General features: G+C 49.3%; 1 protein-coding gene across 2 annotated transcripts in view; it reads right to left on the bottom strand.

Annotated features, from left to right (window-relative positions):
• Positions 1-5474: 5474 nt before the first annotated feature.
• The window catches only part of MAP3K9 (mitogen-activated protein kinase kinase kinase 9), a 77051-nt gene continuing 55112 nt past the window's right edge, over positions 5475-27413 (bottom strand). The window contains exons 4-12 of one of the 2 annotated variants that reach the window (XM_025918903.2): positions 22921-23069; positions 21870-22045; positions 17317-17557; positions 15498-15620; positions 13979-14132; positions 11337-11405; positions 9815-9927; positions 8039-8842; positions 5475-6728 (exon numbers count right to left, since the gene is read on the bottom strand). In XM_025918903.2, the coding sequence (XP_025774688.1) occupies positions 6244-6728; positions 8039-8842; positions 9815-9927; positions 11337-11405; positions 13979-14132; positions 15498-15620; positions 17317-17557; positions 21870-22045; positions 22921-23069 (2314 nt within the window). In that variant the 3' untranslated portion in view covers positions 5475-6243. The remainder of the gene's footprint in view (positions 6729-8038; positions 8843-9814; positions 9928-11336; positions 11406-13978; positions 14133-15497; positions 15621-17316; positions 17558-21869; positions 22046-22920; positions 23070-27413) is intronic. The other variant, XM_086709399.1, reaches the window with a different exon arrangement.

Genomic DNA, 27413 nt, shown 5'->3' with positions numbered 1-27413 from the left:
GGATGATGATAGGGGTGGGAGACAGCACACGCTTGCAGGGGCTCTGAAAGCCCAAACCCATAGCCTGTGCAGAAGTCAGTTGTGAGAAGAGACTGAATCATCTCAGCAGATGCGGCTCAGCACCATGTGCCAGAAGGGCCTCTGTGGTCCAGCTGGGAGCTCCAGGGGCTTCAGGGAGGCTTTCCCCCCACTTCCTGTTTCCTGTGCCACAGCCATGGTTTTTATTTTTCCCTACATATGGAAATCCCCCCACAAGAGCCAGTTACTTGGATATCTTGTTTAATTAAAAAGTGGGGAAAGGATAAGCTTACAAAGCACCACGGCAAACCAGAAGTCATTGTTGTAACAGTTTTATTCAAGTCTGTGTGTGCTCTGGTGGTGGGACCAGGCCGAATCGGCATCACACTGTAATACGATAAGAGGTTTAGCCATTGAACCAAGCCTGCTTGGCATCCCTAGTTAACAAGTTACAGTACCTTGAAAAAAAAAAAAAGCCAAAGAAAAGAACCTGGTAAGTTTCCTTCAGGACTTTTCTATTTTTAAATATTGTTGACAAATTACAATAACTTAAATCCCAAAGCAAAATGGGAATTCAAGGACACAGGGTTAGGACATATGAACAAGACACTGAAACAGGGAAGGCCTAGGGATGAAAACTGGTAGCTAATTACAGAGAAACAAAACGAACACATATGTGAACTTTCACTTTACCTAGACTCAAAGGCTCTAACAGGAAGGAAAATCCCAAAGAAAGCTTTTCTGCGAACTAAGTAAAACCCATCTCCAACTTCTTTCCTTAATCCTCTAGAAGATAGTCTAAATCTGTATGTGAGCATGTGAATACGTGAGTGTGTGAATGTGTGAATGTGTGAGCGTGTGTGTTTAGGATGGATAGTGAGGAAAATCAGAGGAGAAAGGTGACAAGTTCATCATCTCCCTTCTTTGCTACAGCTGGGTACCAAGGGCATGTAGCTCAACACAATGGCTCTTCTCAATTTCTAGCTGCAGTCGTGAGCTAACAACCCAAAGCAAGGCTACAGGCGGGGGATGCAGGGAACCACAGGCAGTAAGAATCAGGAAGACCAGTCCTACTGGCTTCCAGGTTAAGGAAAGAGCCCGACCTTCAGAACAACAAATGACCGGGCTCCCTGAGCTGTCTAGGGAGGCCAGGGTGCTGCCAGTGCCCGAGACCCGGAAATGAACAAAGCGGGAGGGCTGTCAATATCTCATCAGAACAAATGGGAAATCGTCAGCAGTCTGAGAAGATGATGAGAGGTTCACCTGACCTGCACAGCCAACCAGAAGCCCAGAGCTGGGTCAGGCTGGTTAGGCACCTAAATCCTATTAATTAGCCGTAATTAGCCGGGACTCCGGTTTCTGCCTCCTGCCTTCAAACACCAGTGCCTGAGATGCCAAGGGTCCAGTGGCAAGGCCCGGAAGGTGCCAGGGACCGAGAACTCCCAGAAGCAGCAGTGGGTTCTCCTTTCTGATGTGGATTTTTACTAATTTGAATTCCTGATCTAAGAAAGCAATGATTTGTCTGAAAGAAGAGAGCATTTAGGAATGTGTTCCTAGGACTAAATGTAGCTTGACAAGAAGCCATCCTTAGGCCTGAAGCCAAGGAGAGAGGCAAGTGGCCTAGTAGGCTGAACCACAAGAAATTGCCAATATTCGGCTGGTTTTGACCTACAACCACCCCCCACCCCACCCAACCCCCACACTTTTCTCCACAAAGGGAAATAAACTAGCAAGGTGAGGCTTATCAGTGCTGGACCCTGGGTTCCAGGACCATACATTTTAAAGTTAAAGGGCTTCGTGCTTCAGGTAGGGAAGAGAGCATCATCCTCAGTTCGTTGTTGGGCTCACAGGTCCACAGAGGGGAGGAGACACTTGCAACTTCGCACACTAGCATGTGGGCAGCTCAGGTCACCGTGTTCCTGCCGTTCTTGCCAATCATGGTCATTTATGATCACAACACACTGTGGTGTGGGCTGCTCTCACCCCTGACCCAGGGCCAGTCTCTAGCAGAGCTTTCAGGAAAGCCCCAGCACTACAGCAAGGGCAACACCTGCCTCTTCCCCCAAATCCTCCAAGAGGCAATGGAGTGTTTCCAACCAGCTTGAAGGCGGGTGGGGGGGGGGGTGCGGGGCTCACATACCTGAGTCAAAAGCACAGGCTTAATTAAACACATGAAGAAAAGATCAAGGCTCCCTGAAGTGTAACCATTCACAGCCATCCAGCCTTTCAGAACCCGCTGTTCTGTGCTTTTGTTAAAAGCAAGCTTGAAGAGTTAGCAATGCTCAGGAGGGGTCTCCCTCCTTGTGGGGGCCAGAGGGAGGAGGGGGGCCCAATGTGGGGACTGAGGAATAGGAGTGTTGACAACAAGCCACACCTAGATGCCCTTGGGATGTCCTGTTGTGTCCCTGAGCAACCGTGGTGTGAGGGGAAAGGGGCCTTGTAAAGAACCTCACACCAGGACATGCGTCCCAAGGGCCGGCAGACCTTCTCGCAAAGATTCTTCCAGGAATTAAATAGGCCTCATTCCAGTCTCGAAAAAAACAAGACTCTGGGAATGACTCCTAAAAACTCCAAGACCCCAAACTGTCATTCTGATGCTGACTCCAGCCTCCCGGTCTATTTTCCTCCTTCCTAAGACACTAATGCTGGGAAAGACCAGCCTGACAAGTTAAGTGGGGGGATCAGAAAGGAGGTCTGTAAACACCAGGTGCTGCATAAACGCAGAAGAAGATGTGCCTGACCATGGCCCCCGTTAGTCATTCTAAGCCAGCTCCAAACCACTACTCTTCCAGAAACCAAAGTAAGAAACACTAGGCAAGTCCCTTAGAGGCAAAAGTGGTGAGGACCACACTGTTAAGGTCAGCAATGTGTCCTAATGGCCGGCTGGGAGCTGCATGCTTCGCCGACCTGCTCTGAAACATGTTCTCATTGCCCTTGACCGGGAAACAGGTAATGGTTGCTTTTACAGGAAGGAAATGTGAGAGTGGCTAAAAGGGGAGCCAGACAGCAAAACAGATGGTGGAAGACAGACACCTTGTTCAAGTCTTAGAGCTTGGTGCCCGACTCAGCGACCGGTCCAGGCAGCTTTCAAATTTCCCTTCCCTTGAATTTCTTCCTCTTTAAGCATTTTCTTTTCTCTACCAGCAAGTGTATCAGAAGGAAAATGATGCAATTTTGTAAAGGCCAGGAGGAAAGGTTAGCGCTATTCTGAGTTGACAAATAGAAGACATCATCATCATCATCTTCATCATTACTACCAGACCCTTGGGATACTAAAGGATGTGAAGTGAAGAGAGAGTAACCACCAAGCGTCTTAGAAAAAATATGAGGATAATGGAGACATCCACTCAGCCCCTGGCAGGGACCTGGATCCCCAAGGGGGGGGTAAACAGAGGATAATCCTGTTTAGAATCAGTGGAAGGAGACGAGGGATCTGAGGAGAAAGGGCAGAGAGCAGTATCTGTTTCCAGTCACCATCACTGGTGGCCCCTGATGCTGGGGGCCACTGGATTCCAATCATCCAATCACTTTTGGGTAATGAACACCTGCCAAGAACAGAGGGAAGGAAAGAAACGGAAAGAGAAAAAGGGATTCTGGCTACTGCTAACGAAGGGGCTCAATCCCAGCTTCAAGGCCTGCTCCTGACCGTGACCATAGAGACAAGGGAGCCTACGTGGACAACTCAAATTCTATAGGATCCTTATCCCACCACGCCTCATCCTACAGAGAGAGAATGTGGCAGGCAGGGGCCCATCAGAGACGGGATATGGAGGAGCTGAGAGAATGCCTCTGTCTTTGCGCCAGCTCACGAAGCAGCCTCAGACTAATCCTGCTTCTGCCTCCGACAGGTGCAATTCTACCAATGGCAGACCCAGTCTTTGTCTTTCCTCTGGCTGGAGGACTAAGAAATGGGTTCAGCCTCTTACTCAATGGCAAGTGGCCACCACTCCGTGCCCATTACATCAGTTATACTACCATTTCCCCAAAAGATGGCTGCAACCTAGCAAAACAACAAAAAGTAGAAAACGGTCAATTGCCTCACAGCACAGAGCACTGCCCAGAGCCAGCAAGGTTTGGATTATGCTGTGTGCTGCGCCCTGCCAAAGGGCCATTTAGTGGAGCCAAGGGCTTATAGACACATTAGAGACTTAGGAACTGGGGCTATGGAGAGTCCAGGGAAGGGCCCAGAACACACCATCTGTGGCCCCTTCCCCAATCAAGAATGAAGAGGAGTCCCTCGGTTGGCTGGAACTGTTAATAGGATTCACATTCCACAACCCCTCCCCCTCCCCCACCCCAGCCAAGGGGTGAGGGGACGGAGGCAAAAAAAAAAAAAAAAAAAAAAATCTCTACAGTCTTCACTGAAAAAAGAGGAGAGAGATGAGACACCACGGGCAACAAAACTGAGTGCCTCCCACCCAAGATGAGGGGGGGCCCTTGAACCAAAGTACCAGTGAGCTCATAAAACAGGGAGCCATTCGAAAACCAAGGTCACCCCTTTCCTCATTCCCGGGTTGGGACTTGATCATAGTGACAGAGAGACAGAGCGGTGACCAAACTCATCATCTGTGCCAGCTTCACTGCTTTCCTCCTTCTGGCAGGCGGGCAGCAAATGCAGGGAACCTGCAGGCGGTCCGCCAACGTCTCCAAGGAAATATTCCATGATAAGAGACAGGGAAGCCACATTTGGAGAGTCTGGAGGGGAGAGGAGCATGACCCAAGGCTCTGCTCCCAATCAAGTTTACGTGTGCGTCCTGCACAAAGGCAACCGCTCACACTTGACACGGGAGGCCCCAGGGGAAGTGGAAATGGTGCAGGCACACAGGAGGAAGCTCCACAAGCAGCTCAACATTCCAGTTAAGGAAACAGATTCCAGAAAAGTCAGGGTTGGCCTCTGCTCTCCTTCCTACCCAGCTCAGGGTCCAGAGCCCAGCATCAGGGGCCACCTGTGCCCAGAGGCATGAGCCCTCGGTCAGTCTGCAGTGCCTGGGGCTCAAAGGTTCCTGTATATCAGTGGCTCACTAAGCACCCCACGAACATCATCGCCTCACCATATCCGTGTGTGGAAGGTACCACTGATGGCTCCGTTTTACTTCAAGGGCATCCCGTAATGGGTGGTGTGGCTGAGAAGAAATCCCCACAGTTCCAGCTCCCAGTGTCCGGGACCCTCCCACCCCCCCACCACCAATATGCTATTTTGGTGCAGTGCAGAGATATCTACCAGCCAAACACATAATCCACTGGCTCCAGGGATTGGAGGAAAGATCCAGGGAAGGGCATAACACATAACGACCAGAACAACATAACGGACCAACACAGGAACTTTGTCTCTGGCTTCAGAACTGGCACCAGTGAGTGAGTCTCCCAAGAAACTATCCTTGGGATGAGCATGTTTGTATCGGAAACTGGTCTGGCCACGTCCAGACCCCGGGTAGGAGATGGATGCCATCAACAGGTGCTGGTTTCTGCCTTTATTTGTGTGTTTCCGAAAGGAACAAGGGCAGACTCTGTTACCTTCTTTGCTGCCACTCGACTCTGTTTTTCCTAATTCCCTCTCCTCCCCCCAGGTCCCCTTACCCCTGTGGGGCTCAAATAAATAAGCGGGGCACCTGGAAGGGCAGGCGGGTAAGTACCAGGTCCCTCAACTCCTACGTCCCACACTGGGGCACTTTGCCTTCAGTCCTCCAGCGGGCACGTAAGGGCTTAGGGCACAGAAAAGCGTGTATCTCACACCAGATGAGACTCTGATTCATGGGTGCTGGGGAAGAATGTGGAAGAGGAGCAAAATCAATCACAGATCATCCAATACTGGTGTTTGGGAAGGCTGAACTCAGGGCTAACAAAAGGACTCCGGGACAGGCTCCAGACTTACCCAGGGGGCTGAGGAGAGGGGGCAGCAGACAGATTTGGCTGAGTGACCCTGCAGAGTCACCGTAAAGGCGAGGAAGACTGTGGAGGGTGGGGGACATGCACGCACCCCTCCCTCCCCTACACAGCCAGAGCTGATGGCCACAGCCCCTTCCAGTGGACATGGGTAGAAAGGCCCTACAGGGCAGGGGACCCTCTGAAGTGGCCCTGCTTCCATCCCTTCCACCTTCAAAGTGCATTATCAGTGCAAGAAGTAGGGCTGGATTTCAGGGGGTCCAACTCCGAGAAAGGGCTGTGCCAGCCAGCTCCCCCCATCTCCTCCTGCTTCCCCCTTGCCCTCCCCCAACCCTTTTCGTGTTAAGACCAGAACTCTTGCTGAATCTCATAAGGGGCGGGCCTGTGTGTGTTCAGTTCGGCTCTGCACAGCGGCACGGTGCTGTCCTGACTCTGGCCCTCTGCGTCCAGGTCCAGAAGCGTCCGCTCAGCAGGGGGCAGCGGCCCCGCTTGGAACGGGAGCAGGGCCGGGAGTCCGGGCCGCTCATCCACAGTGCTGCTGCTGCTAGCGAAGCAGGAGTCCAGGTTGCTGGGTGTCTCCGTGCTGGAGCTGTTGGCTGGGGAGGCGCTACGGGCATGGCTGGGGGACACAAACCACCAAGGGTCCAGCCGTTGCCGGTTGGCAGAAGGACGTGGCCGAGGCAGAAACTCCAGGGTCTTGGGTCTCTCCAGGGTAGAATCCTGCTGTGTGTTCCAGCGCCTTGGGGTCGGGGGAAAGACCACATTGGGGTCAGGGAGACGGGGGAATTCACCTGGGTCTCGGCTGGGGCTGGGGGTTTTCAACATTCCTGGGCAAAGAGACAGAAGGAGAGGCATCAGGTGATGGCACACATTTCTAGACCAGATAGACACTGCTCCCTCCCCATACCTGCCACATCCCTATTCACCTGGAATAACACGAGCAACAAATATTTAAGCGGCACCTACGATGTGCAGCAGAGTGTGCCGGGAGGCACTGGGGATACAACAGTGAACTAGAAGGCCATGATCACTGTCTCCGATAATAAAATAAGAAGAGGACATACGGGGGTCACATCCGTAATGAAAAACCTACGATCCATGGGCCACCCTGTGGTCTGAAAAACAAGTTTTATTGTAACACAGCCGTACCTACGGCTTGTTCTCCCACGACAGCAGCAGTGTTGAGTAATTACAACGGAGACCATACGACCCCAAAAGCTTAAAATATTTACTATCTGGCCCTTTACCGAGAAAGTTTGCTGGCCCCTGACGTAAGGAAGTGTCTGTTTATTTCCAGTTCATCCATTTAATAAACATGTGAGGCCAGAACAAATCTAGGTCTCAAAAATCTGAAGATGAGTCATAAGGTCTCTTCCCAAAGAGGACACATACCTGAGTACAACAAAAAATCTAAAGCCGAAAGGGAAAATACAATTGTCATTTACACTCAAAATCTCCCTGAAATCCCAGTCGCCATCTCCTCTCCTACTGGGTGAGAGGGGTTGCAAAGTCAGGTTTCGGTCTTCTAGGGAGCAAGTGACAGTGGCAGGAAAAGACAGGGATATGGACACCCAGGTGGCTCAGCGTCAGGGAAGGCGAGCTCATGCACAGGCACAGGAATGTATCTGGATTTGGAGTCAGGCATGAACAAGGGATGAGCGATACAGGCAGGATGCATGGGAGGAAGCTTGCCCACGAGTAGGTCTGTACTAAGCTGTAATCACAGGCAAGAGCCCAGCTACGTGGCACAAATACCCCTCCTGTATGAGTGTAGCATTCCTTCTGGTAACTTTTGTCTCCACTTCAGGGAACGAGCACAGCTCGGCTCCTGCCCCTCCTATGCCCTGAAGGCACTGCACTGTGCCCTCCAAGACCCAGGGCCTGAACATCCTACAGGAGCCCTGGGTCCGATTCTTCCCAGAACCTGCGGTCTGCCTTCACTCCTCAGGGAAGCCCCCTGCCGAGGCACAGGACAGAGAGAAATCAGTCGGCCTGGCCATCTCTCCAACCCCAGGGCAGCTCGTCCTGGTGGGCCGAGTCAGAGGAGGAACTGTCATTCTAATTTTGCCATTCACTCCAATCTTGCCACATCCGGGCGGCCCAAGAGCAGGAAAGAGAAAAGGAGGACGGAACTCACCTGTTCCTGGGCTGGGGCTCAACCCATTGCTGGAGGGGCTCCTGCTGGCTAGGAGAGCCGCGGGCTTGAGGGCCCCATCAGAAGGAGTCCGCCGGTGACCACTGGGCTGCGTGGGGGCCGTAAGGGTGACATGGGTAGGAGTCAGGGATTGGTTAGGGTCTCGCTTGAAGCGTTCCACTCGGACATTGACCAGGGGGTTGTGGGTGCAAGGGGTCAGGGGTGGGGCTTCAACCGGACTGATGGGCATCTCGTACACCACGATCTCGTCACTGTCGGAACGCAGCAGGGAGCGGGTGGAGTTGCACTCCGAGATGGAGGAGAGAGAAAGCAGCGTGAGGGAGGCAGAGGGGTCTCCTAGCAACAGCATGGGCTCCTCCTTCTTGAAGAGCTTCCGGGATGGGGGGCTGGTGCTCCGACGAGGACGGCTGGCCCTCTGGAAAAGACCCTCACGCCTCTTCTTCTCCTCCCGGGCTGGTGGCTCAGGCTCCTCTGGGGGAAGCAGCTGGCACTTGCCAGCTTCAAGCAGGTCAAAGCCCAGGCCTGTGGCCGCGAGAACAGCCCCACAGCCAAGCAGAGCCACCTCACAACGGCGGTGGTGGGTGCCACCCCGCTTGAGGCTGTTAGTTGGCGTCAGCTGAGGGGTACTGTTGGCTGAATTGACTGGGGTGGGCTCCTCGTGGACTCCATCACTGGAGGGGCCCTCCCCATCCTCTCCTCGAGGGAACGGGATACAGAGGTAGGACTGGTTGGGTGAATGCTGTAGACGACTCTCCCCACTCCTGGGACCTTCGCTGTCCTCATCCTCTGGAGACGACAAAAATGGCAGGGTGTGGGGGACAGGAAATGGGAATGAGGCAGCAAGAGTAAGAATCTCACCCTTCTCCCCAGCCCTGGGCCTCCTGGTGGATTTTCAGGAGTGCAAGGGTCAAACAGTCTCACAGGCAGGATAAGGACCGGGCATTGAACCCACAGGGCTTTACCCCTCCACACTCAACCGTGGCCAGTATGAGGCAATCACTCTCCATTCCGGAGCCTATTTTCCTGTGTGCAGACAAATCTGCTAATTTCCTACTTCTTGCATTGGGATCCTCAACACAAGAGGTACAGTGTGTGAGTTTCCTAGAATAGTGGGTAGAACAGAAACATCCCTAATGTTTTTGCACCTTAAAACTGGAAGGGACCTTGAATTTCTACAACAATGGCCTAGAGGCCGGTCTCAAGACCAGTGTCCCGCAACGGACTGGAATCCTCTACATGGGTGAAGGCCCATCTATGCTGTAGACTGACCTACTAAGACTTGGAAATCTTCAGAGAGAAGAGGACATCCTATCTGAGAGAGAGAGGGAGCCTGGAGAAGACCCGTTCAGCAATCACAGGCAACTGGAAAGCTTCCTTAGAGAAAGACCACAGTGTCTTCCACCACCATCTCCTGTCTTGCAGACTCCCCACGTTAAAATACAAAGAGACCCAAGCAGATGGAAGCGCCTGATTCAAGTCCTCACCCTCTGCACTGCCCTAAGGAGACTACAACCGGCGCCCTGGGATAGGAGGCCAAGGGCAGGCTCCATGGCAGCAGTGGGAACAAACTGTGATTTGGGAAGGTTTGATGCAATGGGAGTAGAGCCAATGAAGAGGGAATAGGGTGAGGGCCCAGGAGTTGGGTCAAAGAGGAGACAATCCCCATGAGGTGGTACTAGGAGTCCTCAAACACTCCCAGAAGCTTGGCCAGGAGTTCCCTGAGGGAACAGGGACAGTCAGGACAAGGGCCATGCTTACCCATCTCCATAAGGCTGGTGAACCCTGGCAGGGCTGGGCTACTCCTCGGGCCCTTCCCCAGGTTGGGGGCACTGGACGACCACTGTTTATATCCATCTACCAGGGACTTGAGGCTAAATAGGAGGAAATGGGGGAACTGTTAGAACTGGTGACTTCCCTTACTCCACCCTCACCTCCAGGGGCCCATGGAAACGTCTCTTTCTGTGTGCTTAATTCCACCAAAGCCCAAGAGCCTCAGGGTAACGAACATTACTGGGTCCCCTCGTGTCACAAACAGAAGTGCACATGCTCCAGGAAAAGAAAAGCAGGGCCATGAACCCACCCCTTCACATGCTGCTACGGAGCTGTGGAAAGATCTAGCAGGCAGGCCGGCAAGAAGACAGGAAGAATGAGGACTGCCCAGCACTGGCCAGGGTCTTGCCTGAGCCCACCTTAAGGCAGAGACGATCACTCCAGGACACTGTGTCCAGCACACTGCTGACATCAGAGACTCTGCAATTCGAAGCCTTGTGATCCCAGGCGAGCCCTGGGCAGATGAGCTAGCAGGGATGGGCCATTTCTCAACTTCTCCTTCCAAGCTCACGGCATGCTTAGGCAACTTTCCAAGCCACTTTTCAAAAACAAAAATCAGCCAACAAAGCTGCACCAAAGCAGTGCACTTTGGGACAGACCTATGTGGGTAGTACATAAGGCTGCACTCGAGCCCCTGGTTTGTCTGGGAATGAAGAGGAAAAGGGCAGGAGCTTGCTATCAAGTCCCTGTGATGAGCTCACACCTGCCAGCCAGTAACTCTGAGGATCCTGACGGGGCACCCCATCAACCCCCTTTACGATGGGGGAGTCAGAGGCCCAGAAGCACTGGTCTTTTCTCTAATGGACAACGAAGAGAGAAGGCTGAGGACTCCGTGGGTTATGGCTGCCTTGGACATACCAGGATTACAACCAGAGGTGGCTCTCATTTTAGGGCCAGGAAAAGCTGTTCAGCTAAAGCCCACTCTTCCCGGTCCATCTCGAGGGAGAGAGAGGGACCAACTTTTCCCCTCACTTCAGATCTCTATTTCAAGTGCTGTCAGAAACACCAGTGAATTCAAGTATATTCCGGCCACCATTGGTTTCAACCAAAATACACAGCCAGGGACAAGCATGCTAACCAAACCCACAGCCTGGGACTTTTAGCTGATGATCTTATAACATCACCTCCAGCTCTGAGTTCAAGGGGAATCCAGATTAGCAAAGTCAAAGCCAGTGCTAAAGTTCAAAGCATAAATAGTCATGTACTGCCCCCTAAAACTAAGGGTGCCAGGAGAATCCCCACAACGGGAATGGTCAGAGAAGTGAGGAGAGGGAAAGTCAGACCAACACAGGAATTTCCCAGGGTGCACGATGGTACTGCTTTAAAGGAAAAAAATCAGCATAGCCTTGGCAATAATGAGGTTTGATTCTACCGGATGTGCTGTGAGGACAAGGAAATGGAAGGGGACTATTACGAACGCATTTGATGAAAGGGTGAAGATTAGACTCACCCCAGGTGGAAATGTGGAGACTCTGATGGGGTACTTAAACCATTAGCTTTCTCACGTCTCTGAGGGGATCTTCAATGAATAAAGAAAATCAGTAGTAGGCGACAGTGGGTACATCCAATTCAGTATCTCCCACATGGGAGCCCTCAAGGCTTGACTCTAGCTACATTGGTAGCTGCCCTCCTCTGGCCCGGTAAGCAAAGCCCACGCGATGAAGGGATCCTAACAAGGAGACCCAGGACCTCCCAATCTGTGGGACAAAGGTCCTTGAGCAGCCACAGCATAACTGCAGAGGCCGCGTGAACCCACAGATACCCAAGCTATCTACAAGCAAGTGCATATGTTTCCTATAGATATGTACTCGTTTTTTTTTTTTTTTTAAATTTTTTTGTTAACGTTTATTTATTTTTGAGACAGAGACAGAGCATGAACGGGGGAGGGTCAGAGAGAGAGGGAGACACAGAATCGGAAGCAGGCTCCAGGCTCTGAGCCATCAGCCCAGAGCCGGACGCGGGGCTCGAACTCACGGACCGTGAGATCGTGACCTGAGCTGAAGTCGGACGCTTAACCGACTGAGCCACCCAGGCGCCCCTGTACTCGTTTTTTAAAGGATGTATATTCACTTAACATTACTGAATTCAATATAGCTTTTTGTTGTTAGGGATTATTTTCTTCCGTTGATAGGGCCTAAAATTAGAAATATCACACAGAGGCTCCCAAAATTTCTGACGTTAAAGAAGCCTTTACTCGAGAATGAACAGAATATACTTTATTTCTTCAACAGGAATTGAGAATCATAAAAAATTCAAGTCATATTCTGGGGCGCCTGGGTGGCTCAGTCAGTTAAGCGTCCGACTCTTGATTTTGGCTCAGGTCATGATCTCACAGTTTTTGAGTTCGAGTCCCACAATGGGCTCTATGCTGACAGTGCAGAGCCTGCTTGGGATTCTGTCTCTCCTTCTCTCTGCCCCTCCCCTCCCCCACCTCTATGAACTGCTTCAATAGTTTTGAGGACAAATCTATGCAAGGAGGAGGAAAATTCAAAGTCAATATTTTGAAACATGAACCAAAGTTAATTTACTAAACAAGACGAAAAACATCTATAAATGAAGCAGAACCAGAGAAGCTACTGAAATGTCAGAAACATCCAGGGATTCAGCGTGACTGACTTTCAGACCCATCCTAATCCTACTCTACCCCAGGGCTCGAAGGAATCCAAACTGAGGGAGATCCTGCCTCTACAGGACCTAGCACAGCAGAGCAATTCACCATTCCTAGAGGACCATCATCGAGCCCTCACAGAGCTCAGGCCGTTCACCCGATGTACCTAAATTTTCTATTCCAAGGTATTTGTGATTTCTAAAGCCTGGCTTCGGAGTCAATCCTTTTTGAATCAAATTGCTATTTTCGTTCTCAGCTCAGATCTGACATGAGAGAACAGATTTTGGACATGAAATCTTCTTAGTGTTCGAAGGAATACCAAGGCCACTTACAGGTTCGGGCACAAGTTCAGGAAAGTCTCTGAAAAGGGCGAAGGGGATTACTGCCTATTCTCACAGGCTCAGAAAAGTCAAAAAACAGGATTCTAGCCTCTAACACCAAGAAGAAGGTACGAAATAGAAAATGCACCAGGAGCAGGGAAGAACCATCACAGCAGGTATTACAAATGCTTCCTATGAGCCCGCTAATCTTGTATGCACTTCCCAAAATGGACTTATTTAATCCTCACATCAACCCCGGGAGATGGGTACTGGTATAACTGCCGATTTACAGATGAGGAAACACGAGGCCACACGGTGAGGCATGGCGGAGCCAGGATTCACGCCCAGGCAGCCTGGGGTCAGGGGTTATGCTCGCCACCACTACACGGTGAGCACCTGGTCTACGAAGAACCGGGACTTGAGAGAATTTAACTTGTAAGAACACAAGCACATCCAGGGCACGAAGCCGGGTCCCCTGCTTCGCTCAGAGGACGCGCTCACACCTGTCCGTGTAGCAACGAGGTGGGGCTTGAGAGAAGCTCCGGTTGGCCCTGGGGTCACATCTGAGTGTACTCGCTACCAGGGCTGGGTCATTCCACCTGCCCTTGTTTCGGGATAAGCCTCCAAGTCAAGAGAGGCCTGTAAGCCTTGCTCTTCCTTCTCTTGGCTCTGAGCGGATGTTTTAAGGGAAGAGCCGGGTACAAGTAGGACACCTGGCTGAACTCATCACATTTGGTTCATGCTTAATGTACCTGCAACTCCGAGTCAGACCCCTATAGGTGTCGGCAAACTACAACGAGGGGGCTAAATCCTGTCCACCACCTACCTTCGTAAAGTTTTACTGAATCAACATAGCCACGCTCATTCATTTACAAAGTGCCCATCGTCTATGGCTGCCTTTGCACTACAACACAGGAGGTGAGTAATTGCAAAAGAGAGGATGTGACCCACAAAGCCTAAAATATTTATTATCTGACCCTTTACAGAAAACGTATGCTGAGCCCTGTCCTAGGAGGTTCAGGAAATGAGGACGTTGGAAAACTGAAGCTTGTAATTTCTCAGAAAGCAATGAAACACAACAGAGGAGAAGGTGTTTCATATCATAGTTTTAAAAGGGTATACCCATCTTTAAGTGGAAAGAACCTCTTACATTCTGGCTCTTACCCTTCGTCTCCCGAGGCAAGCTCCTTCTGACCAAGTGTACTTGGCCCCCACGTCCGTCCTTTCTTCTTGGGGGCCCTCTTCTCCTCCTCCTCCCCTTCTTCTTTGGGGACGACTGAGTTCCGGCCCCAGGTTTTGCTGCTTTCACCTGGTGTCACTGTGAATAAGAAAAGTTGGATGGGATCTGGAAAGAAAGATAGACAGGCCCCCCCCTCCAAAACTAGCCTCTACCTCACCAGACAGACACAGACACATGCGCACGTGGACACACACGCACGGAGTTACAGGGAAGAAGTCACACCTCCTCAAAAACTCTGTGCCCAAGTGGAGCCTTCAAGTCCTCAGCCACCAATCACTGAGCACTCGCAAAGTACCAAACATGGAAAAACTGCCCAGATTCTCGTAAGTCCAATGCAAAGCTGGAGCTCAGGCCAGCCAGACGGCAGAGTTCCAAACAGATCTGACTTAAAGAACTTGGTTTTGTTGGGTGGGACTGGACGGGGAGGGGCAGTGGGTGAGGAGTTAGGAAGGAGAGAAAAAATATAAGGGGGGAAGGAAGACTTGGAAGTGCAGAAAGGAATTGTAGGTAAGAAAGGAAGATAATGAGGAACTCAAGACTACGGAGAAGGAAGTCAGGAGTAGGAGAAGGGGAGGGAACAGGCCTAGAGAAATATACTAGATAAGAGAGGAGGAACATTCTTCTGACATTGCTACCTTATAACAAGGGCTGAAACCCAAATGCTTCAGAGGCTTACATCATACATGAGTGAATGATTCCAGACACCAAAAAATAGGGAGCTGAGGGGACTGAGGCAAAATACGGTGCATAAGGAAACTGCCATTGGTTCTAGCCAACTGCGGCCACGTGAAAAAGGGAATCCACTGATACGAACCGATTTTTCAAGGATAGCTAGAAATCTAGGGCTTTTAAAAAAATGAAATCTCTATCTTTAAGTTAGGGGAACTACTTTGTTCACGTACACACACACACACGTGTGTGTGTATAAATTCTTTTCAGTAAACACAGTGGTGAAAATAAAATCGGTCCCAATTTGGCCTATCACAAAGTCTTTGGCGAGTTTTCTTAGGAACTACACTTTGAAAACACCCTTCCCTGGGAAGCATGAACAAAAGAAAAACAGTGATGCCCCAAACATGGCGGAGAGTGCACAAGGTCCGTAGGCCAGGGTACCAAGCAACCCAGGCCAGGTACCAGGGTATCTATATCACACACCAGTTTCCAAATTGCTTTGTAGTTCACTAAGGATCCCGTCGATACCCACAACCCCCTTTGCTGGGATCTGAGAGTAAAAGGTAGAGGAGGCAGTAGTAAAGCTAATGGAGAGAGACAAGAAGGAGGGCTACGGGTTTGCGTACATATGTGCATGTATATACACATTGTCGAGGAGAGGTGGCAGAAGTTATGGATGGAGCAAGCCTGGGCCAGTCGGTGGCTGGACAGAGCAGGGGACAGGTGCCCCCGGTGTGTTCTGGCCCCAGCTAATTTGGGAAACAGTCTCACACTGGATGGCTCGAAGGCGAGGAATGATGGTGGGGCTCGCAGGAGGACTGGAGCGGCTGTTGGTGAGACTCTTCCTTTTATCCATGGTGGGGGAGGCCTGAACCGTGAACTTGTGCTGGAAATCTGCTTGGGGAAACACAGACATGTGTGTGCATTAGCATTTTCCCATATTCTAGTTCCTATGAGAAAAGTGAATGCATCCCCGCTAGACGCATTTTCCCATAATCTAGTTCCTATGAGAAAAGTGACATGTCCTGGGCTTGAGGGACAGGCCCCAGTTTCCCAAGAAGCAACTTGTTCACCTAGGAAATGTTCTCTTTCTCCCCAAAGAAGGCAGGGCAGCAGGACCAACATATGAGGAGAAGGAAAATTCACTGTCTAAGCGAATCTTATATATACAGATTTACAATAGTTGTTTAAGACATGAGACTTGTTGCGTATTCTAGGAAATCTAACTTAAAATTCTTTTTCTTGGGGTGCCCGGGTGGCTCAGTCGATTAAGTGTCCCACTCTTGATTTCAGCTCAAAATAAATAAAAACAATTCTCTCAAAATTCTCTCTCAAAATAAATAAAAACAATTCTGCTTCTTACAATCTATTAGTACATGTCCCCTTTTCTTAGGGACCAAAGCAGGGAGACTGATGTTTCTCATTGAGTGCAGGCAGGGCAGAGTAATTAGGACTAATCCTTGGTGGGAACCTAGGAAAGTGAGGGCAATGGGGCTAATGGTCCAGACTGTGACGTCTTCCAGAGGCAGTTACGGCAGAGCATGAAGAACGTAAAACTCGCAGCTCTGGATTTCTAAGTTCCAGTGTCCTCATGTATCGAGAAGCGTGAACAGCTGAGTGTTCACACCTAGGTCTCCCCACTAGATGCAGTGTCCCAGAAGGTGGGAGCTACTGTTTTCCTATGAGCCTTCCCCAGCACACGGCAGCAGCGTGGCACCACACGCAACACGTTCGAGAGGGACTCAAAGACTCCCTGTTGCCTGGCCAGAAAAACTGTGCAACAGGGACACCAGTAAACATGTCCCACAAACAAAGTCACGGAATTTCACTGAATGGATTCCCTTGTCTGTACCGAAGCCACCAGTGCTTACAATCATCGGCTATTGTTCCTATTCCGCCCTTTTCCCTTGGTTCCTTACACTTCTATAGGTTTGCTTCCCAGACCTGATAAACTTAGACTACAACGAAGTTTTTTTCATCTACATAAACACACACTCACCTCCCTCCACGGGTACACTACACCCCACAAAGATTCTACTTCACAGATTCCTTTTACTTTGCATTTCCCCAAGCCTGGACGTACTCCAGATGTGCCTTTATTCACCCAATGTGCTTCTGAAAGGTTGTGCATAAATCAAATTCTTACACAGTAATCCTGATCTCCACTGCTCGCACACAACTAATTATTTAAAGAAAGCCAGAGATAAGTTATTCTGCTCTCTCGTCTCTGGCATACGCATGCCCTGGAATCTGCCCCTGCAGCTCTGGGCCTCCTCACCGGGCTTGCCTCATGTGAGACGTGTCTATGTGAGCCACCACGCGACTGTCAGTCTGGACCGTGCCCGCCTGTCAGGTCCACCAGCCACCAGTCGGTCTTCCTTCACACCCTGTGTTCAGTCACCCTCAAAAACTCCCCCGGAGCCGGGTAGCTTCTCCGCAGGCCAGTCTTTCCGGTGAGCGGAGCGGGCCACGTCCAACCTGCTCCGTTCTGAGCCCCAGAGCCCCATCCCCGGCCGCGCCCCCCCGGGGCCCCTGCAGCAGGCTGCCCTGCTCCCTACCCCCCCCAGCCGCCCCCAGCCCCGCCGCTGACCGGAAGGAAGGCTGATGCGGTTCCCATCCTTGAGCTTCAGCCGGCTCTTCCTGAACTTGCCCTTGCGTTTCTTCACCCGGGGCTTCTCCTGGCACAGCTGGTGGATGATGATGTTGAGCTCCCGCTCTAGGATGTCGATCTCCCGCTCGGCCAGCTCCTGCTCGCGGCGCCGCAGCAGCTCCTCCTGCGTCTTCTGCTGGAGTGCGGCCCGCGTCAGCTCCTCCTCCCAGGTGCGGAGCTCCTGCAGCGGCAGACGCAGCGGGGAGAAGACGGGGCGTTCAATGCAGGGGTGGAGGCCGAGGGCCCCCGAGGGCCAGTGCTTCCCGGAAACCTGGACAGCGCTCCTGTGATGTCCATACCCCCGATCCCAGGAGGAGATGCAGGCCTCACAGGTAGCTGGTAAACGGACACCTGACCACGCCGGACGCTGGGGACAGGAAGGCTGGGCACGGCCACACTGAGGACACGGCTACCGCAGCCCTGGAGACAGGGGCTGGTAGTTCCCAGGTGCTCCCTGATTACTGATAAAAATTGCCTGTGATTGGAAAAAAATGGGGGGGGGGTGGGTAGAAACTATAATCCTGTCCTTAAATTTTACAGACTTGGGGAATGCCTGGGTGGCTCTGTCGGTTAAGCATCCGACTTTGGCTCAGGTCATGATCTCACAGTCCGTGAGTTCGAGCCCCGCGTCAGGCTCTGTGCTGACAGCTTGGAGCCTGCTTCAGATTCTGTGTCTCCCTCTCTCTCTGCCCCTCCCTCCCCTGCTCATGCTCTCTCTCTCTCTCTGTCTCAAAAATAAATAAAAACATTAAAAAAAATTCACAGACTTGGTTCTATTTTAATTTTTTTCCCCATTATATAAGGGACGTTTCTTAAACTGGAGCCAACTAAATGTGATCTAGCTTAAAATGTGCCCCCCCCTAGAAATGAATCACCCTCCAGGCATCACCTAACACTCAAATAAAAATATATTTCCAGAGTGATTGTTCAAAAAAGGGAGTCTTCTAAACCTCTGTTCAGTTGGTGAGTGACTCTACTGAGGCATGTGGTTTGAACTCTCCTCTTATGTCAAAGGACAACCATGTGCTGTGGAAGGACCATGACAGCACAGCAAAGAGAAGAGAAAACATTTCCCAAAGTCTTTGCCAGGCACTTGCTCTAGTAGATGGGCAAGCCCTCTTGCCTGCTTCCCCTTTTTCCTTCTGCATGAATTTATGAAGTTCCTGAGATGGGGGGTGGGGGGGAAGGGGAGGTGGTATTAGGAGAGGAAACAGGAATGAGAACAGAACATGTACATACAATTGTCAAATCTGGCATCTAAACTGTTAGCACTGGTTACCCAGGGCGTAAGACTGAAGTGAGGGGGCATGATGTAGTCAAACCTAAAAAAAAAAATGGGCATTTCTTCAATAAAGTAGTCAGAGCAACACTTCTGTGGTCGAAAGCTACAATTTCTCCATGGAATGCTCCACTATAAGAAGTCATTCTGGGGGCGCCTGGGTGGCGCAGTCGGTTAAGCGTCCGACTTCAGCCAGGTCACGATCTCGCGGTCCGTGAGTTCGAGCCCCGCGTCGGGCTCTGGGCTGATGGCTCAGAGCCTGGAGCCTGTTTCCGATTCTGTGTCTCCCTCTCTCTCTGCCCCTCCCCCGTTCGTGCTCTGTCTCTCTCTGTCCCAAAAATAAACGTTGAAAAAAAAAAAAAAAGAAGTCATTCTGGACTGTAGAAAGGGAGCCTAGAGCTAGGAAAAAAGTTTGTGAACACATATTGGCAAAGCTGAGCAGTGGGTAGAGAACAAAGAGAGAACAGAGACCTGAGGGGAATAAAATATTCTGACATTTAGGAACTTTCACTCAACTTGCCCTCTACTCTCAAGAGAGTATCAAAATTGATAATAAATGTTATAGAAAAGGCAGAAGTGAGAAAAGGATTAGCACCTTGAAAACTGTCTTGTACATGATAGGTGCTCAGTGTCAACGCGTGGATGAGAAAGGAGGGGGAGACAGAATTCAATTTTATAAATACACGCCTTTACGGGAACCCAGATTCATCCAAAGTGTCTGAGAGATGAGCCTGAACTTTTGGACTTCTTCTCTAATGAAATAAGCAACTGTTGTATGCTCCCCCCAAAACCTTGGCTCTCCTTATCCTGGTACTTTGTTTTCACCATTAGGAGAACACACACACACAGAAGATTGAGAAAAGTCATTCCTGGTTGGTTGATTTTGCTGCTAGATGGGAAAGTTAAAAAGTTCAAGCTGATTTCAGCTTTCCTAAGTCATCTTCTCCTGTGCGCTCTTGTCTAGGGGATGGTTTGTGTTGTAGCCCCCTCTTTTGTGGGAAGTCAGACCCCAGTCCAGAGACAAATCCATTGTCACTATATGTGGAAGCTGTCAAGTTGAGACACGCTGAGAATGAGCTGAATCATATGGGAAACCAGGACATTTGTGGAGTACTTGCCAATGGCACCATATATCTGGAAGACTCAAACGTGAGTCTCCTGCTTGTGAAACGCCTATTTGGGGATCAGTCTTCTAGTATGCAAATCACATTATCTGCATACAATGATTTAGTAGGAATCTCTCCAGAGAGAAAGCTCATTATCCATCTCGCCCTCACTTGCCCAACTACAAGCCTTATAATGGACAGGCATCATAGCAAGGGCTCTGGGGGCACCTGAGTGGCTCAGTCGGTTAAGCATCTGACTCTTGACTTGGGCTCCGGTTATGTTCTCACGGTTCTTAAGTTGGAGCCCCGCGTCAGGCTCTGCACTGACAGTGCGGAGCCTACTTGGGATTCTGTCTCCCCCTCTCTCTCTGCCCCTTCCCCACTTGTGGACATGCTCTCTTTCTCTCTCAAAATAAACTTAAAAAAGAAAAAGAAAAAAGAGCAAGGACTCTGGAACAAACTGGCTGAATAGTGGCCTGGAGTGAATTACCATGGGCATCATATGCAATATGGAGTTAACAGCACTGACAGCACATGGTACGTAAGACAATTATTATCTTATTGTGTAAGATTACATAAGAATTCATATTAATTACTTAGAGCATGGCACAGGGAACATGCTCTACGAATGTTAGCTGTTATGAGAATGGGTTTGGCTTTTCCTAGTAACTATTTACTGACAAAATCCAAGTTTCATTCTTCTTAGTGGCTAGTACCCTTATAATTTCATCAATCAAAAGAAAGAAAACCAAGAGTCAAATGATTCAACAGTCTAAAAAGAACCAGCAACTCTAGGTTTCTTCTAGTTGGAATAGCATTAGTAACAGGAACAAACTCGATTAATTACTCTGCTCCAAGGTCAGTGTCGGATTCCCCCCACCCCCCAGGTCACAAAAGATGTCATAGACTCACTCCATTCCCCTGCAGAATGCTCACTGACTTGCCAAATACTACCAGGTTTAGGACTGCTATATGGCATTAAAAAAAAAAAAAAAAAAAAAAAAGAGTTTAATTTCTTCACATCAGCTCCAGAAATGATTTTTAAGTCATTTGTTTAGGGAAACAACAATGATATTGGAGAGAAAAAGGTTTTGGAATCAGAAGATCCAGGTTCAAGATTCTGCCTCTCACTATACTGGCTGTGTGACTTTAGACAAGTCACTGACCCTCAGCCTTGAGATGAAAAAGGTAATACCTGCCCTACATGCTGGGGGCAAGGGCCATAACTCCCCCACCCCCAAGATAAAAATGATACAAGGTTCTTTTATCATCAGACATTTCAAGTGAAAGAACTTGAAAGACATACACAATTTTAGCTACTGTTATTATATTAAATTGCTTCCCAAATGCCCATAATGGGGAATGAGAAGGGAAAACAGAAATTAACCAAGAGACACATGGACGCCGCTTATGCCCACAGCTATAGCCCTTAGGTCCAGCCTGGCCCCTGTAGTAGAAGCAACATAGGTGCTGGTGTTAAGCTTCACCTCTGTGGATACTGGCTGCTAACCAGGCATGAAGGGCAAAGAGAGGAGCCACATAGGGAATGGACACCAAAACAAAAAGGTAGATCTTTAGTAAGCTAAGAATATCTGAACTCCTCAGTCAGTTTGGGCTTGAGCCCTTTTCATAAAAACACGCAGAATACCAAATAGTTTCAGAACCATAGTATTTTTAGCCCATCGCTATTTCTGATTCTGAGACCTGTGCTCAGTGTTGAAGTATCCCTGTAACAAGTTAACCCCTCACCCCCAGAAGTCCACTACAGAACCAAGAAACATTTCTAGAACTTTCTCATACTTTCTGCTGGTACTTACCCAGTGGTGCTCTTCCTCTGGTTTGGACAATGAAATAGATACTCTGTAAGAAGAGCTTTGGATCATGACTCCCCTACTTGTTCCTGCCATATCCCGGAAAGAAAGAAAACGTCTATACTATTTCAGGGCATACCTAAGGCCTGGAGAACTCTCTCCATGTAAAGCCGGGAAGAAAAAAGCTGCTCTGTTACCACAGACCAAGCAGGAAGGTGGTTGTGTCGGAATTTGTCCAGAGGCCCCAGTGGGGAAGGTCCACTGATTCAATGCATGGCTTTTTCTTGTTTTATTTACCTTTTCTTTGGCCCTGAGTTGGTCAAACATCTCCTGAATCTCATGTTTCCAGTCATCCTGCAGGCAGTGGAAGGAGTCCTTGGGCATTTCAAAGAAACCAGACTCCTCTATGGTAGTTAGCTGGTCCAGGATATTTGTGAAAGATGGTCGTGAGTGAGGGTCGGGATTCCAGCAGTCTGCACGGAACACGTGAGCGGACAGAAAGCATGAATGGACAGAGACAAGCGTTAAGACTTAGAATATTACAGGACCTCACTTACCAGAAGTAGTTTTCCCTCCAGAAACTGAAACACTGGGTAGGTAACCACAAATAGGGCTGGGGAAATAAAACAAGCTGCCCACCCTCAATATTATAAAGACTGAATGGGGAAATATAATGCGGCCGCCCCCGTCTGACTCTGTTGAGTTAGCATAAGAAAAGCAAGTCCAGAGACTGCCTGTGTGAAGTTCAACAGCCATGACTTCTCATGTTCCTACACGATTCCAGTCTTGACAGTGGGTAACGAGACTTGGGGCCTCAATCTCCCACAAATAAATGAGCCAGCCTTGCCCACCTCTAAGGGATGGTGATAAGGCAAGGATAAAAGGCACCAGGCTGGGCAGCAGGAAAAGTGAACTCTACCTACTCTCAGCTCAGACACTAGCTAATGGAGTGCACCTCGCCTCTCTCAGCTTTGGGTTTCTCACTTAGGGTCTGACCAGATGACTTCTAGAGTTCCTTTCTTCTCCGATGTTCTTTGCTTCTATATGTGTAATACGCTCATTTTTTATTAAGTAATAAAATGCTAAAGCCCTGGATAGCAGGCTTTAGTCACTGAGCCAAGCTCTACAGTCACTGTAGATGGACAGAAGGGACATCTGTGACATCAGTGAGGCAGGGTGTTGACATATCTTCAAGCAGGTCTTCCAACCACCCACAGGATTCCTCTGTGAGTGACCAATGCTTCACCTCCTCTTTCAGTAACCGACCCAGCAGGATTGTCTGCAACGTACCCAAGGGCTGCCGAAAGGTAAACTTTCTCCAGTTTTGTTCCAGCCAGGGGTCACTTACCTTCCATGAGTTTGGCAAAAGGTTCTGGGCACGTAGAAGGAATGGGAAGAGCGAGCTTGTTCATGGCCACTCCATAGGCTACGGCTAAGCCATCGATTCCTCGGAAGGGCACCTCGCCAGTCAGGAGCTCCCAAAGCAGCACCCCGTAGCTGAACAGGGGAAGAAGACAGAAGCCACAAGGCAGTCTCACCGACAGGGCTCATGAGACCTTTCTGAGCTGCCCACACTCTTTCTGGGACGGAGGGACACCAACAAAGCAGATGCACCAATGGAATACAGACCGGGAGACCACGAGGCCAACCCACTAAAAGCAAAAGCTTTGGAGTCAGGCACACTTGATTTCGAAGGCTTGTTCCTCAGATTCCTCATCTGTAAAGTGCAAACAACACGGCCAGTCTCACAAGGCTGCCGTGAGATTCACTGAGCCACTCTAAGGGTTTAAATCCGTGCCGGCCAGCCACAGCTATTCTGCTGTTATCCGTAACATAACACTCTGGAAGAAGAGGCAGCCTCCCAAGAATACATTTTTTGTCTGTTTTAAGAAAAGTTCAGCGTTAGCCACAGATATATTTCTTTGGTTTTAGAAAAGCAGAGACCTGACCACCTAGAACAGATTTTGCTCTTGTAACAGATTTCTTTAAATGCCCATTAGGTTGGATAGATTCCTGCCGCTGATCACTTAACAGAGACTCTGTCTAATTCAAAGGGGAAAGTTGCACAAGCGTGGCCAACATGGGGACAACAGAGCAGTGTGTCAGCTGTGAGGACTTCAGTTTCCTCTCCACCTTTCAAAGCCACATGAAGAATTTCTTTTCACATGTCCTGTGAGTCAGAGAATGGGGAGCACAGAATTTAGCAGAATAATTATTCTATGAATTCACAGTCAGAAAGAGGCAAAATCATGTAGGGTTCAATCCTTCCAGGAATAACAATCCTTTCAGGACAAGCACCATAAGGCCACGAACAGTAAAGAGTGGCTCTCCTCATATTTTTAACACAAGCCTCAAATTTTTAAAAATACTCACCGGTAGTTTATAACCAACAAAGTCATGTTATTTTCAAACAAAACATAGCTCAGGTGGGAAAGTGTGCGACTCTTGATCTCGGAGTCATGAGTTCGAGCCCCACTCTGGGCATAGAGATTAATTGGAAAACAGCCTAATATTTCATCATGGTACTTTGTACGCACAAGATGCTAAGACCTTTATAAACATCATCTTAAATCCTTACCACGAACCTGCAAGATAAATATTATCACCATTTTGCAGATGAGGAAAGCGAGGTTCAGGTAAGTTTAGCAGCATATATTAAGGGCATACGTGGAATAAGTCATGGTGGGCCCTGGACCAACTCTCAATTTCTTCTCTCTAGAATCTCCTAGTACCATTTCTCTGCTTGGTGAACTATAATCGTCTTTCAAATTCAAATGCTCCACCCTTTTTTCATTCGTTTTAAACATCTACTAAAGATTTATTGTGCATCAAGCTCACTGCAGGCCACTGGGATACAAGACACAGATCTTATCTACAAAGAGACTACCGACAGGAACAGAAAAGATGTCAATTAGCACACAGAGTGGGTCACAACAGACATATTATGAGTGCACAAAGAGACAATGATGGGCCCCTGGCCACCTAAACCAGACCAGAATGGGTCCAGGAGACAGCTAAGCCCGGACTGCTAGGCAAAAGAAGACAGGGATCGGCATATACAAAGCCAAGGCTTGCCCTCAAAGAATCCCAGGTGACCTGGCATGGCTCCAAAGGAGAGCAATGTGCCAACCAATGCACCAGGGCATCCCAGAAGATCCCCGCAGACGGTCCTCCAGAGTGGCCTGGCCAGTATCCTTGGACAACAGCGTTCCCCCAGTGCGTCCTCCAAATACATCACTTTCTTTATGTATCTCAACAACCACAAAAAGCCTGGTAGACAGTTACAGGTCTTGTCTTGACAGGCACTTGGCTTTTAGTCTGAGGCTGATGGCAACAATGGACACTTTAGGAAGCCTTCCCTGATGCTGCCAGTGTTACTTCACCCTTGTCTGGGCTGCCGTGGACTGTGGTTGTTTGTCTGCCAGCCAATGAGCCCTGCGAGAGCAGGGATGGTCGTTTAACCTTTGCTTTCTCAGGGCCTCGTACACAGTAGGCCTCGTCTAGTGAGTGAGCTGGTGGGAAGCACTGTATGGATAGACAGTCCCGCAGGCTGCACTGGGCGCCCTGGAGTAAGCCCTGAATTCCCAGAATAGCACTGTTATTCTTCCTGCCAAATCTTTACTGTGACTCATCCAGACAGCAGTCGTGCTGGGCAGCTGCTACCAAGTGACCTCTAAGAACTGTCCGCACTGCGGACTAGACTCCTAGGCTACGGTGACCCTCAGCTTCAGTTGTCTGCTCCTGGCATCACTGCCAACCTCCACTCTGGGGAACAAAAACCCAAGGTCCCAAAGAACCCCTCTCCTGGTGTCTGAGCCCTAACTACCTGGAAAGACAGTAGAGGATTTCAAAGATCTAAACATGGGTCCTATTTGTGTCCTCGCATCTACTCTGTGACGCTTTTAGTGCTGAGTCCTAGGTGACCCATGGAGATGCCTCGGGCCACCTCAAAGAGGGTGGAGCCAGGGACTCCGTCTCTCTCAGTTTCGACGAGGGCAGCCCTGCTCTCACCTGGCTTGTTTCTTTGTTCCACTGCATTTTGTTCCATGTGAAATGCCCCACAACTAGGAGAAACGGGTCGAATGCTGCCCAAGGAAGATTCAGACAGACTTGAGTCAAATGTGTCTGCTTCACCACTTACAGTGGTGGGGCCGTGGGAAAGGAAGCTTACCTGTCCAAACCTCAGTTTCCTCACTTGTGCAACAAAGACAGCCAATTCCCACCGCACAGAGTAACTGCAAAGAATAAATAACAGTAACTACTGCTTCTCCGGAAGCTACCCTCTACAGCTAGTAAACAGTGTGTGCTTCCCCTTGGGAAGGTCCTGAAACAAGAAAGCCTCTGGTGGGATTTAGGGCGAGACTGCAGTGTCGGCCGAGAGCCTTGCTGAGGGACGACAGCAATCAGGGAAGAAGCATTCCTGGGGATGACTGAACCAGTTAGTTCTCCTCTGCCAATGTTCCTCTTTATTTCTGTAACAGAAGGTGGTGATGTAAATGAAGACTTGGCATTCCTTTGGCAGGAATAGAGTCCAAGAAAGGAACTAAATAATGACACATTAGATGTGTCTGAGCCCCCGGGAGAGGTGGGCAGGAGAAGCCCACATGGTTTACCTCAGGTTTGACCCACTCTGATGCCCTCCCAAGGTTGAGAGAAGGTCAACAGGCCCTTTCAAGACCTTGTACAAGCGGCCTGGAGGTACCAGCTCAGCTAAAACTCTGCCTCAGTCCCTCCCCCAACGGGGAGCCGCCCATTCCCACAGTGCTGTCAGTGATTTCCCAGGCGTCCTTGCAAACCTTGGGGAATGCACCCTGTGTCAATGATTAACCACCTCCAGAGGTATGGTAATGCCTTCCACCATTTGGTGGGGTCACAGGTCAGGGAGGGGCGTTCTGTGTTCTCAAAGTGAGGAAAAGCATCAGAGTAGATAGCAACCCAACCAAAGGCACAGCAAATCCACACCTGAGCTGGACCAGGACTATTTTTCTTATTAACCTATGTTGTCTCTAAGACACACATCCTGATATCAGGGGGTGTCCCTTGAATGGGCTTCTGCACTTGGTAATTGGCTGCGACCCCACATTCCAGAAACCATGCTACTTAATAATTGTTGGTGAAGATAGTTGAACTACCACATATGAAAGCACTCTGTAAATTGTGAAGTAACACAAAACTGTTCTTGTTGTTGTTGTTAACCAGACCTCATTCAAAATGATGATCTATTTGTTACTATATATGTAATATATAGATGAATACATTGACATGGTAAATATTTACTGATATGGTAATATGCGCATGCTATATTACATTATTATTATTTTTTTTAAGAGAGAGAGAGACAGACAAGCAGGAGAGGGGCAAAGAGAGAAAAGGAGACACAGAATCTGCAGCTGTCAGCACTGAGCCCGATGCAGAACTCGAACCCACAAACTGTAAGACCATGACCCGAGCCGAAGTCAGACACCCAACAGAGGTGCCCCTGTATTATATTCAAAAGCAGCTTACAAAACAGAATGATCTCATTTTAAGGGACGAGTAGATGAGCACAGGAACAGAAATAAATGCACCAAAATATTAACAGAAGTTATCTTTAGAAGTGAGTAATGGGTGATTTCTTTTTCCCTTTTTTATTCTTTTTGTTTATCCCTATTTTCTAATTTTTTTCCTACGGTGAACACATTTTACTTCTATAATTTTATTTTAATGTTTATTTATTTATTTATTTTGAGAGAGAGCCAGGTAGGGGCAGAGAGAGAGGGAGACAGAGAATCCCAAGCAGGTTCCATGCTGTCAGCACAGAGCCCAACGCAGGGCTCGAAACCATACACGATGAGATGGTGA

The sequence above is a fragment of the Puma concolor genome, chromosome B3 (assembly GCF_028749965.1).
Source record: "Puma concolor isolate L17-30 chromosome B3, mPumCon1.1.hap2, whole genome shotgun sequence".
In the NCBI taxonomy this organism is placed as follows: Eukaryota; Metazoa; Chordata; class Mammalia; order Carnivora; family Felidae; genus Puma; species Puma concolor.
Note: the sequence above shows the minus strand (reverse complement) of the source record. Positions and strands in the feature narration are given on the sequence as shown.